Raw genomic sequence first — 12,823 nt, 5'->3', positions numbered from 1 at the left:
CCCCGCGGGAGTTTTTGTTCCTACTCATTTACACAGGTATCCTAATCTCAAAAGGTGCTGTGTCCTGCCTCCGGTGTCCCCAGCATGAGGCATGCTGACACAACTTCAGCTGCCGAGAACTGCGCTGTCCAAATGGGCATTTGCTCATTTCAGGTGTGGGTGTGGTTGGACAGAACAGCACAGGGATCCCCACTCCACTCTCCCAGGGCGGAGCTATGACTCTCCATTGAGTCCCAGCACTCCTGTGCCTGCAGCAGGGCTGTGTCCTCTACTAGTCTTGCTGCACAGCCCCAGGTCAACACAGGTGGTCCCAATAAAGGGATCCTACATGGATTAGAGCCTTCACAATATCCTCATTTTCCCAGCTGGTTTTGGCCCTAGAACACAACAAAAGCATCGAAAGCTCTGTGTTATCTCTGCAGATAAGGAGGAAGCAGCAGCTGGACCCTCAGGGGACCCTGCCCAAGGTTACGCATCATAGGGTCCAACAGGAGCAGTGGATGAAATCTGAGAGCCAGGACCTGTGTGCGTTCTCTGCCATCTGCCAACGGTGACGTGCACGACCCTGAGTGCTGAGCCCTGTGCATCCCACCCCATCGCCCCAGAATCAAGCGGGTCTCTCCCGGCCCCCCAGCACCTTCTGGTCACCTCCTAAATGCCCTGCAGAGCCTCACAGTGACCCGGGACACCCCCTGGTACTTCGAGGACAACCCCCGGCGGCGCCACGACCCCCCTCGGTGCACCAAGGACCCCCTTCAGTCCTTCCAGATGGCCCCCGCGGCCCACAGCTCCCTCAGTCGCCCCGAGACCCCTCTGTCCCCGCTCCGCCCCGCACTCCTCACCGGAGGCGGCCCGTCCCGTCCCGTTCCGCCCCGCTCCGCGGCCGTGGGTGAGTCACACGCCGGGCGGGGGATGCGGCGCGGAGCTGAGCAGCGGAGGGAGCAGAGCCATGGCCCCGCTGCTCGCCGTCCTCCGGCTGCTGCTGGGGCTGCTGCTGGGCCGCGGTGAGTGCTCGGGGGCCCCCGGCAGCCTCCCCCGCGGAGGGTGCCGTCGCGGGTGGATGCCGCTGTTATGATCGGGATGCTGTGAGGGCTGGAGTGGGGAGGCAAGGGGCTGCCGCGTCTCCCCCACCGCAGCTCTGCCCTTCGGGTTCCCCAGGAGTCGGCGCGGGGCTGCGGGAGGAGCTGGCCCACGTCGAGCGGTACGAGACGACGGTGCCATGGCGCGTACCGGTGCCCCGGGCAAAGAGGGATCTCTCCGTGTCACCGGTGAGTAGCGCTGCGCCCCAAACATAGCACCAGTGGGGCTGCGCCCAGCAGCGCTGTGCCCCCACTCCAGCAGACCTGTGTCCAGACCTGAGCAATGCCGTAGTCCAAACCCGGCAGCACCGCATCTCAAATTTTCATCCCGGTACCGCCTCGGTGCAGCTTCCCTCACGGCCTTGCAGCGTGCTTGGGGGGGACGAGGGGGGAGGGAAGGAGGGAGGGCGGTGGGATTCGATGAGTGGAGAGCAGAATGTGAAACCGGCTCCTGTTTGCCATATCCATACTGGATGAAGTTTTGGGGTTTGCTGCATTGTATTGCATGGAAGTTGTAACATCTTTTCCGGATTGTTTCTGGCCAAAACGGGAGTGGAGAGCAGAGAACTGTTAGGGAGGGTGATGCTGGACGCTTTCTTTGGGCCGTTTTGTGGCGTGGGCACCCCTTGTGGTCACTGATCCTGTGACATCTGGTCTGTCATTAAGCAGGAATGTGCAGAGCCTGGCCGTCCCGGTAAGCCATTTTCTTGCTGTGTTTGCTGAAGTTGTTTCTTCATTCCCTTGGGAATGGGAAATAAGAATCAGAGAGTCTCAGCAGCCCACATGGAAGAAAACGAGTGCTATTTTTTCAGAAAGCTTGTAGTCTGGGGGAGGGAATGGGGTTTCACTCTGGAGATTTGGCATTTTGATGACGATGGCCATGACCCAAGATAGCCATTCTTCATTGCCTTGAAAGAAGTGAAATTCAGGTAGAAGTGAAGATTTGTGTTGTAGAACAGAAGCCTTCAGCACCCAATGAGAGGTCTGGGACATTCATTTTTTTACAGCAGGTTTCTCCATGATTCAGACCCTTATTGATGAAGCAGCTCCAAAAGCCACTCCCCAAAAGCATCTGCTTTCCCTGCTCTAGAAAATCAAACACGTCCACGAGATGAGTGATGCTATTTTAAGACACCATCTGTGCTGGCGGGCAGCTTTGCACCTTGCTGTGGTCCCCTGCTTCCCCATGTGAAAGGGGTCTGGAGAAGGATGCAGATGGTGAAGGAGGCCTTCCCCCCTGAAGGAGACATTCCCCCCTGCCCTATCCCATGGCTGTTGCAGCTGTGCTGCCCCACTGGCCCCTTCCCAGTTCCTCTGTGATTCCTGAGAGCCCCAGGAGCTGCCAAGAACAGCAAAGCCCCACTTTGTGGCCACTGCACATAGGGACGCTGCTTATGAGAGAAGAATTTGGACAACTTTCATGACCTCTGCTTCCTGCAGAGTCCCCAGGGGTGGTGGCGGTGATGATGGTGGTAATGATGATAGATGCTGTCGCCCGAGGCTAAGCTGAACACCTCACTCAGGAGGAATGCTTGTCTCATCCCAGAAGGGCGCATGGAGCAGCCCCAGGGATATGCGGCATCTCCATGGGATTGAGTGAATGCCAAGGTCTCAAGAACCATAGGGTGATGTTCTGAAGTCCCTTCTGCTGGCACTGCGGAGCCACTGGGAGAACTGACACACAGGAAGCTGAGCTTTGCTCTCAGTAGCAGACAACAGACCAAATCATGTTGCTTTCTAACCATGAGGTGGCAAGTCAGATCAGCTAGAGATAAGGAAGTCTGCTGGTGAGTGCAGTTGAAGAGCTTTGTGGTTCAGCCTATGAGTAAGCGCTGAGCTCAGCCCCAAAAAAGGAGCTGAAACCCCAGTTTCTGGTGCACCCAGCTGCAGCTGTAAGTCAGCCACGGGAAGCAAGCCCTGCTGACTCCAATCTATGGCTGTGACCTGCCCGCCAGCTCAGGATGTGCTGGAGATTTGCATTATTGCCTGCGTACTTTGCTTCAGCCTGATTTCCTGTATCTTTGCTGAATGAGCTTGCATGCAGCCGGGGAGAAGCGTGGCTCCTTGTCCTGTAGCTCCTCACCAGTGTGCTGCCTGTAGATCCCATGTCATTCATGTTCAGGATTGAGATCAGGGCAACAGGATCCTCTCTTCTGTGCCTTAGTTCCTTGTGACAGAGGGTTTGTGCTGCTGTTTTGTGTCACGCAGAGCACCTACCTGGAACGTGTCCTCTACAGTGTCCGTGCTGAGGGCAGGGACTACCTGCTGCACCTGAAGAAGAACAGGTGAGTGCAGCTGCAATGGCACTGAGCTAGCACAATCCCCACCTGAGAGGTCTGGAGTAGCACTTTACATCCTGTCTCCAAAGCTGGAGCTGCTGCTGACATCCCTGTCTGGGTCTGCAGGGAGCTGCTGGGACAGCATTACACTGAGACGCATTATCTGGCTGACGGCACTGAGGTCACAGTGAAGCCAGATGTCCAGGTATGGGGCTGGAGTCACTTCTGGAAAATGAGTTTTTGGGGCAAGAAAGGTACTGGCAGTGATGTGGAGGAAGCATAGCGCTTCTTATGTTGTTGGGGCTAGTGGGCTGAGGTGGGACCCACTCTACATCCCTGCTATGGGCAGGAACATCTGCCACTAAACCAAGTTGCCAACCTGGCCTTGAGCACCTCCAGGGATAGGGCAACCAGCTTCTCTGGGCAGTGTGCGCCAGGATCTCACCATCTTCTAGATGAATAATTCCTTCTTGATGCCTAATGTAAACTTTCCTTCTGTTTGTTTAAAGCTGTTACCTCTTGTCCTATCATTACACCCCCTGGTGATGAGCTACAGGTACCTCAGCCCAGGTGCAGGACATGGCACATGGCCTGGCTGAACGTGAAGTTCACACAGGCCCACGTCTTGAGGCTCTCCAGGTGTCTCTGCATGGCATTCCTTCCTCCAACACCGCACAGCTTGGTGTCATCTGTAAACGTTCTGAGTGTATGCTCAGAATCTCACTGTTCATGTCACTGATGAAGATATTAAATAGTATTGGTTCAGTCCCAGTGTGAATCCCTGAGGGACACCACTTGTCCCTCCATTGTCTCCATTTGGATGTTCAACCACTGACTGCAACTCTTTGGATGTAATCCAAACTCAGTCAATTCCTTATCCACCAAGTAATCCCTCCATTAAACTTCTATCTCTCTAACTTAGAGGCAGGAGTGTTGTGGGGGATTGTACCAAAAGCCATACCGAAAGCTGAACAGATGACCAGTTGCTCTTCCTTTGTCTGCTATTGCAGTCATAGAAATCATAGAAATCATAGTCACTCCATTGTAGAAGACCACCGTTTTACATGCCTCTTTTCCGGGTTGCAGGACCACTGCTTTTACCAAGGCCATGTTGAGGGGCATGCCAACTCTGCAGCAAGCATCAGCACCTGTAGTGGGCTCAGGTAGGACCTGTGACAAAACAGGAGTGAGGAAAAGGTGAAAAAAAGCCCTAATTGACCCTAGGTACCACTGTGCTGACCTCCATGGATTCAGGGGGAAGCAGATAAACAGGAAAGGGTCTCCTGCAAGGGGGGTGCATGGCATCTGCCTGTTTCTGCCAGATTGTCTGCACCCTGGCCTTACAACTGTCCTCTCTCTTGGCAGTGGCTTTTTCCGGGTGAATGAGACCATCTTCCTGCTGAAACCTCTGGATGAGCATGAGGATGGCCAGCATGCAGTGTACAGAGCATCCCACCTGCGCATGAAACGCATTGCCTGCCTGGAGGCTGCATTGGAGTATGACCACGACCCCAAGATTGCTGCACCCCTGAAGCTCTATCACTGGGTTAGGGATTGCACTGATTTTTCTCACTGTAGCTGAGTTTGTGAGAGTGCTATAGCCAGTGAAGTTGGGAGAGGAATTGGGCCATGCTCCTCTCTCCTTACACTGACCCATGGACTTGCATGTACCCAGCCTCATCCCATGCAGGAACTCACAGGACCTCTCTCCTGCCATGCAGCTGTAGCAGTCTGGGACTTTTCCTGTTATGTTGGAAGATGTCTGAAACACCTGGGCAAAACAATATTAGAAAGCAGATCTAGAAGAGCTCCTGGCCTTGTATAGTGCTAGAACAAATCTCATGGGAGGGTCAGTGACAGGGATCTTTCCCCGAATCTTTCCCTATGCTCACTTCCATCTTCACTTCCAGAAATCAGCCCGCTTGCACAGAGGGCCTCGATATGTGGAGCTGGTCCTGGTTGTGGACAGTGAGGAGGTAAGAGAGGGTGGGCATGGGTTTCCACTCTCTTCTGCAGCTGTTGGGAGGTGGAACTGATCTGGGAACCTCTCTGTGTCCTTCCCCTAGTTCAGGAAGTACAAGGACTTGCGCAGGGTGCAGAACCGCATGAAGGAAATCGTCAACCATGTTGACAAGGTGAGCCCAGAGTCCCCAGGGCCAATATGACTGTGCTCACTGGTCAAAGCTTTGGGAGAGGGCTGGAATGAAGCCAGCCTCACACTGTGAAGTGGGCAACCATGGAGCAGAGTGTCCGGCAACTGATGGGCTATGCAAAGTGGGCATTAGAAGTAGGTCAGCTCTCCCTCAGAGAGAACCCTCAGCCCTCAAAGTTCAAAGGCTGTTGTTGCGTGGCTAGGGTGACCTGGGATTGGTGACAGGTCCCAAAGGGAAGGTGGGATCTTCACTCTGCTGTGCAGCTTGGATCCTCTCGACTGTATCCCCTTGCAGCTTTATCAACCTCTTGGCTTGCGTGTGGCCTTGACTGGCTTAGAGGTGTGGAGCAACGGGGACAAAATCACTGTCAGTCGCAAGGCAGAGGAGACTCTGGAGAGCTTCCTTCGCTGGCGGGAGACAGACCTACTGAAGAGGAAGCAGCACGACAATGTCCAGCTGATCACGTAAGGAGGTTGGATGGTAGACCTTCCCTGCAGCCCTACTAGTGGATGGATTGCATGCCCATGGTCATGTTTCCTTCCTGCAGGGGTATAGACTTCCATGACACGACCATAGGGCTGGCAAAGAAGCTTGCTATGTGCACCAGGGACTCGGGCGGTGTCAATCAGGTGGGTCCTGCCACCTGGGTGCATGCCATGAGGGATCTGCTGGATCTGAGCCATCAGGAGCCTCCAAAAACTGCTCTGTAGACAGGAGGTTTCTTCCACCACCTGTCAGATGACCACAAGACTTGATTCGCAATTGCTACTTGATCAGTTTGGTTGTGCTCCTAATCCCTCTGGTGGAGCATGAACAATCGGCCATAGGAACAAATGGAGAGCAGTATTTGAATATAGTTGCTGTATCTCTACTGACTTATGCCCCTGTAAGATGAGTTTGGTGGTCTTCAGAGGCTGTGGGGCCAGATTTTGTCTTCAGTTATCTCAGTCAGAGAAGAGAAGGCTTTGGGGAGACCTCACAGAAGCCTTTCATTAGTTGAATCAAGCTACAGGGGAGCTTGGGAGGGACTTTTTTATCAGGGAGTGTAGTGATAGGGCAAGGAGAATAGCTTTGACCTAAAAGAGGAGAGCATTAGATTAGATATTAAAAAGAGATTATTCACTATAAAAATATGGCACTGGAATTATAAAATAATAGAATCATGGAATCAACAAGGTTGGAAAAGACCTTGAAGATGTCCATCTACCACTGATATTTCCCCACTAAAACATGTCACATAATATGACATCTTAATGTTTCTTGAACACCTCCAGGGATGGTGACTCCATCATCTCCATAGGCAACCCATTCCAGCATCTGGCCCTCTTTTGGAGAAAAAATTCTACTAACATCCAACCTGAACCTCTCCTGGTGCAACTTGAGGCCATTCCCTCTAGTCGTATTGCCAGTTACCCATCTCACCACAACCTCCCTTCAGGCAGCTGTAGAGGGCAATGAGGACCTCCTCTTCTTGAGGCTAAACAGTCCCTTAGCCCCTCCCTTTAAGACCCGTGCTCCAGACCCCTCACAGATGCCCTTCTCTGAACACATTCAAGGGCCTCGATGTCTTTCTTGTAGTGAGGGGCTAAAAAATGAACACAGCACTCAAGATGCAGCCTCACCAGTAGTGAGAGCAGGGGAATGATCACCACCTGCTCCTGATAGCTGCATGATTTCTGATGCAAGTTAGGATGCCACTGGCCTTCTTTGTCACTTTGGCATACTGCTGGCTCATGTTCAGCTGACTGTTAACTAACATCCCCAGATCTCCACCTCCACCCAGCTTACCAGCCACTCTGCCCAGGACCCAGCACCTGGCATAAAGCTCATACAGCAGGCCTCAGCCCAGTGATCCAGCCTGTCCAGATCCCTCTACATCTTCCTACCCTCAGGCAGATCAACACTTTCTTCCAACTTATCTGCAGACCTACTGAGAGTACACTCAGTGCCCTTGTTCAGATCAGCAATAAGGATACTGAACAGAACAGGCCCGGTACTAACACCTGCGGATCACCAATCGTTACCAGTCACCAGCTGGATTCAACTCCATTCACCACCACTTTCTGGGCCCAGCCTTCCATCCAGTTCTTTGCCCAGCAAAGAGTGTATCTGTCCAAGCCACATGATACCAGCTTCTTAAGGAAGATACTGTGGGAGACAGTAATTGAAGGCTTTGCTGAAGTCCAGATACATCACATCAACATCCTTTCCCTTATCCGCCAGGCAGGTCACTCAATCATAGGAGATGAGGTTGGTCAAGCAGGACCTGCCTTTCATGAACCCATGATGTCTGGGTCTGGTCCCCCAGTTGTCCTGCAGGAACAGGTTGTCCAGTGAAGCTGTGGGTGCCCCATCCCTGGAGGTGTTCAAGGCCAGGCTAGATGAGAATTTGGGCACCCTTGTCTAGTGGAAGGTGACCCTGCCCATGGCAGGGGTTGGAACCAGATGGTCTGTAAGGTCCCTTCTGACCCAAACCATTGTATGGTTCTATGATTCTCCCTTGGCATGGGACGAATTGCAGGCAGCAGCAAGGCCCAGCAGAAAACATCTAAAAAAGCCTCAGGAGGCCCAAGAGAAGAGCCATTTGCACCATGTTTGGCTGCTTCTTCCATAGGACCACAGCATGGATCCTATCGGTGCTGCGTCCACCATGGCTCATGAGATGGGGCACAACCTGGGAATGTCTCATGACGAAGACATTGCTGACTGCCACTGTCCTGTCAGCAAAGAGAGTGGAGGATGTGTTATGGCAGCTAAGATCAGGTGAGTGAAGGGGAAAGTGTGAAAAAAGAGTAAAGAGCAGCCCTGGGTTGCAGTATTTCCAGATATTCTCCAGCATTGTGTTGATGAGAGCTGAAGTGAAGCTCATGGGATGGTCAGGTCCGAAGGAATATTCACTATTTTTGTCTCTGACTTTGAAGCTAGATATGCATCTGCTAAGGGTTCTTCAGCTGCAGTTTGGTCCGTTGGTCATCCAGCTCTTCTCATGACTGCCTGGTTTTGTGCCCCTCCAGCTTGTCTTACCCCAGACTCTTCAGCACCTGCAGTGAGCAGGACATGTGGCAGTTCCTTGAAGACCCCAAGACTGGCTGCTTGCTGAATGTCCCTGGAGCAGACGAGCTGTATGGGGAGCCAGTGTGCGGGAACCAGTTTGTAGAGCGGGGAGAGGAGTGTGACTGTGGCAGGCCAGAGGTACAGTCTGGGAGCTCAGAGGGATCTGAGGCACCATCACTCAGACTTGGGGAGGGTGGTGCTTGGTTCTTTCCTGCCACTGCGCTTTGCAAGGCTTCCTGACTGACCTTTCCTGTCTCCTTGTGTTTGTGCTGAAGAATAACTTGAGGAAGGTGTTTGTTAATGTAGGTGCGTGCCCCATTTTGCACAGTTTTGGGACATCCCAAAGAAGGAGATGTGACCCACACATCTGCACATCCTGAACTGGGGGAAGGCAGTGATCCATACAGAAGATGTTTGTGTCCCTGATGGGTCCCCAGACAGGCAGTGAGGTGTTGCTGCTGTGTCTTGGACCAGAGCAATGCTGTGCATTGGCCTTGTGGTTGGACTTGGAACCATTTCATGCCTGTTGTGGCTACCCTGCCCTCAGCACATGCTGACATGGCAGCTCCCTGAAATGAAGGAGAGAATCTTTCAAGGGATGTTTGGGAAGGCCTTCTTCCTCTGCAGCATGGATTTGTGGCAATGGGGTTTTCCCTCTGGATCTTGCAGCTGAAACAAAACCGAGACTTGTCAGCTCTCTGTGGTCTCACCAATGTAGGCTTCATACAGCTCCTCTTCCTTTGGAACCTGCTTGGCTGTGTCAGCTCAAAATCAAGCCTTTTTGGCTTCATCTTCTCAAGACCTGGCTTATAGTAAGCAGGAAATAGGCTCCAGGGTGGTTCCTTCATCAAAATCACTTCATGCGAGAGCTCATTTAAGTCTCCAGAACTGTGCCTGCAGGGGCCCAGACCCATGGCTGCTGATGTATCACCAGGCCCAGGCTCACTGAGATAGAGTGAGATTTTTGACTGCTGGTGGAAGGGCAGGGAGGCTGAGAGGGCCATGCCCGTCCCTGTCTCCCTGTGTGCCTCACAGGAGTGCTCTGACCGCTGCTGCAATGCCACCACGTGCCAGCTGAGAGAGGGGGCTGAGTGTGCACAAGGCGACTGCTGCCAAGACTGCAAGGTACTACGTGGGGTCCTTGGGGCCTTCCTGGTGTGCCAGGAGAGCCTGAGGACCGCTGCCTGTCCAAACCCAGCAATTCTGGGTGAAGTGTTGCTTTCGGTCATTGTGCTGGCTGTGCAGACAGTCAACATCTCAGGTGGGAGATGACAGTCCCACTTTCTATGCAGGTGAAGGCTGCTGGTGTTCTGTGTCGGGCCAGCAAAAATGACTGTGACCTTCCCGAGCACTGCACTGGCCTCAGCTCCGAGTGTCCAGAGGACGTCTTCCAAGAGAATGGCATCCCCTGCCAGGGTGGCCGCGGCTACTGCTACAATGGGGCCTGCCCCTCGCATGCAGAGCAATGCCGCCTGCTCTGGGGCGCAGGTAGCACCATGTCCTCATCCCACATGCTGCAACTCTGCACTGTGCCACATCCACGGAGGTGGTGTGGCGACTCTGGGAGAGGCCAGGGCCAGGCAGGACCTGGTGTGGGGATGGACTACCATTGGCTTGCTGCAGCTCTGGCTCCTTGTGACCCTCTTGCTCTGTGCTTCCTGCAGCTGCTCAGGTGGCTCCTGATGAATGCTTCAAGCACAACAGCAGGCAGGATCGCAACCTTCACTGCATGACAGAGTCTGGGAGGAAGCCCTGCAGCCCCAAGTAAGGAGCAAGGTGGCTGTTCTTGTTTCCATCACTAGCCCTGGGGCCAACCAAGGTTCCGCAGGACTGACACTGCTCTGCTCACAGGGATGTGAAGTGTGGCACGCTGCTATGCATGAGTGACACCAGCAGCCCCGCCCTTGGCAGCGGCTTCTTCACACTCTCCTTTGGCCGCTTCAAGTGTAAAGCAGCCCTTGATAGCAATGATGCCAATGAGATGACAGGCAGCCTCCAGCTGGTGCCCACTGGCACCAAGTGTGGAGAGGAGATGGTGAGCCCTGAAGGGATGCATTGAGGAGGTGGGGGTGGCTCCCAGCCACAGGGTCACACTTATAGCCCCTTGCTCACTCACAGGTCTGCTATGCTGGGCGCTGCCAGAACCTCCTGGTCTATGGCAACAAGAATTGCTCAGCTAAGTGCAGTGGCCACGGGGTAAGTTGTGCCTGATTGCGGCTAACATTAGCAGGGCTCCTTCTGACCCCTTGCTGCGAAATGGCTCCCATGCCCAGACTGCCCTCTGTGCCTTCAGGTGTGCAATCACAAACGAGAGTGCCACTGTGAGCTGGGGTGGGCACCACCGTACTGCCAGCACAAAGTTTTGGAGCTCACGGCAGGTAGTGTCTTCTGCTGAGATGTGGCATCAGGGCCCCACTGGGCATCCCTAGAACAGGAAAGCCCATCCCAATGCCGACCGGCTCTCTGCAGGTGGCAGCAGCACGGTCCTGGCAGCTGTGCTGGCTGTGCTGGTGCTGTCCAGTATCCTGATCGGTGGAGGCATTGTGCTGCTCAGAGGCAAGGGGAAGAAGTACTTCCAGAAAGGGTAAGGAGCCCTATAGGGGAGTGAAGACATGGCTGTGCAAGCTGAGCTGAGGGCAATGCTGTTGCCTGTTGGCCCTTTGTCCCACAGGAGGATCTCCAGCAGACCTGCCACCGGCCTCACCAACCCGCTCTTTCAGGAAGGCACCCGGCCACACCAGCTGTCCCGCTGCGCCATCGGCAGCCCCAGGCTGCTCAGTACTACGGCAGCCCCACGCAATGCCCGGCCCCTTGTGCCCAGCTGCCCTCTCCTGCAGGTAGGAGCATGGTGTGGGGCCCCAGAGAGGGATTTCCAGTGGGGCGGCCTTTCAGTCTGAGAGATCTCATGCCCTGGATGTGATGTCCTTGACTTGTGGGCAGTGGTGTCTTGCTTCCCAGTGCAGGACTCTGCCCCAAAGCCAGGCCGCTGTCACATGCTCAGGTCCCTCCCTGGTATGTGGATGAGGGACTTAAGCCTTTCTTCTCCGGCCCTCAGGAGAAGCCGAAGCCACCCACCAAGCCTTTGCCAGCTCTGAAGACCAAGCAGGTAGCTACCACCTGCCCCAAGGTGCTGGTGCTGGGAGCGAGTTCTGGTGCCGCATGGGCAGCCACCTCACTTCTCTCACCTCTTGCCACCCTTACCAGCCCTGCAATATGGCAGCAGGAGAACCGCTGCCACCAGCTCCACCTGCCAAGCCCCTGGCACTTTCATTCCAGCCATGTGCCATCCCAGTCCTGCCCCAGGTGAGCCGCACCTTGTGCCCCTCCCACTTCATCTCTGGGTACCCAGTGCCCACCAACATCTCCTCCTTGTTCCAGCGAGGATTCCCCCCCAAGGTGGCCCTGAAACCACCAGCAAGCAGGAGGTGATGTAGGACAGCAAAGCTGTGGGTCCTGGCACTTAGGCAGGATGGCAGGCGACCACAGAGCCACCGGTACTTGAATTACTCACCAGACACCCTGGACAGCACCCATGTTTACAGACATTTTTGTGCCTTAATGGACTTGGTAGCTTTATGGGTTGCCTAGACAGCCTTGGGGACCAGGTGAAGGGACACTACCAAAACCACTCTTACCCATAGGAAACCCCCAAAGTGATGTCTTCTGCTTTCCTCTTCGCCTTACTCCCTAAGTCCCTCCTGATGCCTGCTCCAACTTGGAGGCCAGCCCCGAGCCTTTACTGGGTGCCCTGTGCCCTGCTACAGTGAAGGTGGCCTGCTCCTCATACCCTGTCCCTGCTGGGGCTGCAGCAAGGAGCTCCTGGCTCCAAGACAGGTGACTCAAGGATGCTGTGCTTGCCCTGCATCAAGCTAGGCCTGGCTTCACAGCAGCAGTCCTCCTCATCTGGTTCTTCACTCTGAAGTTATCACTCAGGCTCCTGCTCTCCTGAAATATGAATTTCCAGGAGCATTTTACTACAGCCAGCAGTTAATTTCTGATTGCTGTGTGACTGTTTTGAGCCCTTTGCTGTGGAACTGGTCCTCCTCACTTTTTATCTAATGTAGGTCAAATACTTTATACAAATAAAGACTGAAGATAGCAGTGGCTCAATGTGTTGTGTCATAAAAGCTGAGAGCAGGAGGGAGCACTGGGGCAATGTGCGACATCCCATGTGGGGCTCAGTGACAATTCCACTTGGTGAGAAAGCGTGGGTCTGAGGAAGTGATTGGGGGAAATGCTCATGCTGTAAAACTGAGTC

General features: G+C 54.1%; 1 protein-coding gene across 1 annotated transcript; it reads left to right on the top strand.

The window, feature by feature from the left end:
* The first annotated feature begins 949 nt into the window (after positions 1–949).
* On the top strand, positions 950–12,666 carry ADAM8 (ADAM metallopeptidase domain 8). The gene is made up of 23 exons (XM_042862788.1): positions 950–1,004; positions 1,159–1,268; positions 3,288–3,364; positions 3,485–3,563; positions 4,445–4,521; positions 4,724–4,904; positions 5,269–5,334; positions 5,425–5,493; positions 5,806–5,975; positions 6,059–6,140; positions 8,126–8,274; positions 8,526–8,703; positions 9,601–9,690; positions 9,858–10,053; positions 10,230–10,329; positions 10,417–10,600; positions 10,684–10,761; positions 10,859–10,943; positions 11,035–11,149; positions 11,237–11,402; positions 11,621–11,671; positions 11,770–11,868; positions 11,944–12,666. Exons 1-23 carry the CDS (start codon positions 950–952, stop codon positions 11,992–11,994), a joined length of 2,508 nt encoding a protein of 835 aa, XP_042718722.1. The 3' UTR covers positions 11,995–12,666.
* The last annotated feature ends 157 nt before the right edge of the window (positions 12,667–12,823 follow it).

The sequence above is a fragment of the Lagopus leucura genome, unplaced genomic scaffold (assembly GCF_019238085.1).
Source record: "Lagopus leucura isolate 7727_CA_CO unplaced genomic scaffold, USGS_WTPT01 Super-Scaffold_739, whole genome shotgun sequence".
In the NCBI taxonomy this organism is placed as follows: domain Eukaryota; kingdom Metazoa; phylum Chordata; class Aves; order Galliformes; family Phasianidae; genus Lagopus; species Lagopus leucura.
Note: the sequence above shows the minus strand (reverse complement) of the source record. Positions and strands in the feature narration are given on the sequence as shown.

Excerpts from the sequence above, each read along its gene's own strand:
- ADAM8 (XM_042862788.1), top strand. The coding sequence starts at position 950 with ATGGCCCCGCTGCTCGCCGTCCTCCGGCTGCTGCTGGGGCTGCTGCTG. Across the intron at positions 8,704-9,600 it reads GTGACTGTGGCAGGCCAGAG|GAGTGCTCTGACCGCTGCTG; the intron begins GTACAGTCTGGG and ends TGTGCCTCACAG. Across the intron at positions 10,330-10,416 it reads AGGAAGCCCTGCAGCCCCAA|GGATGTGAAGTGTGGCACGC; the intron begins GTAAGGAGCAAG and ends CTCTGCTCACAG.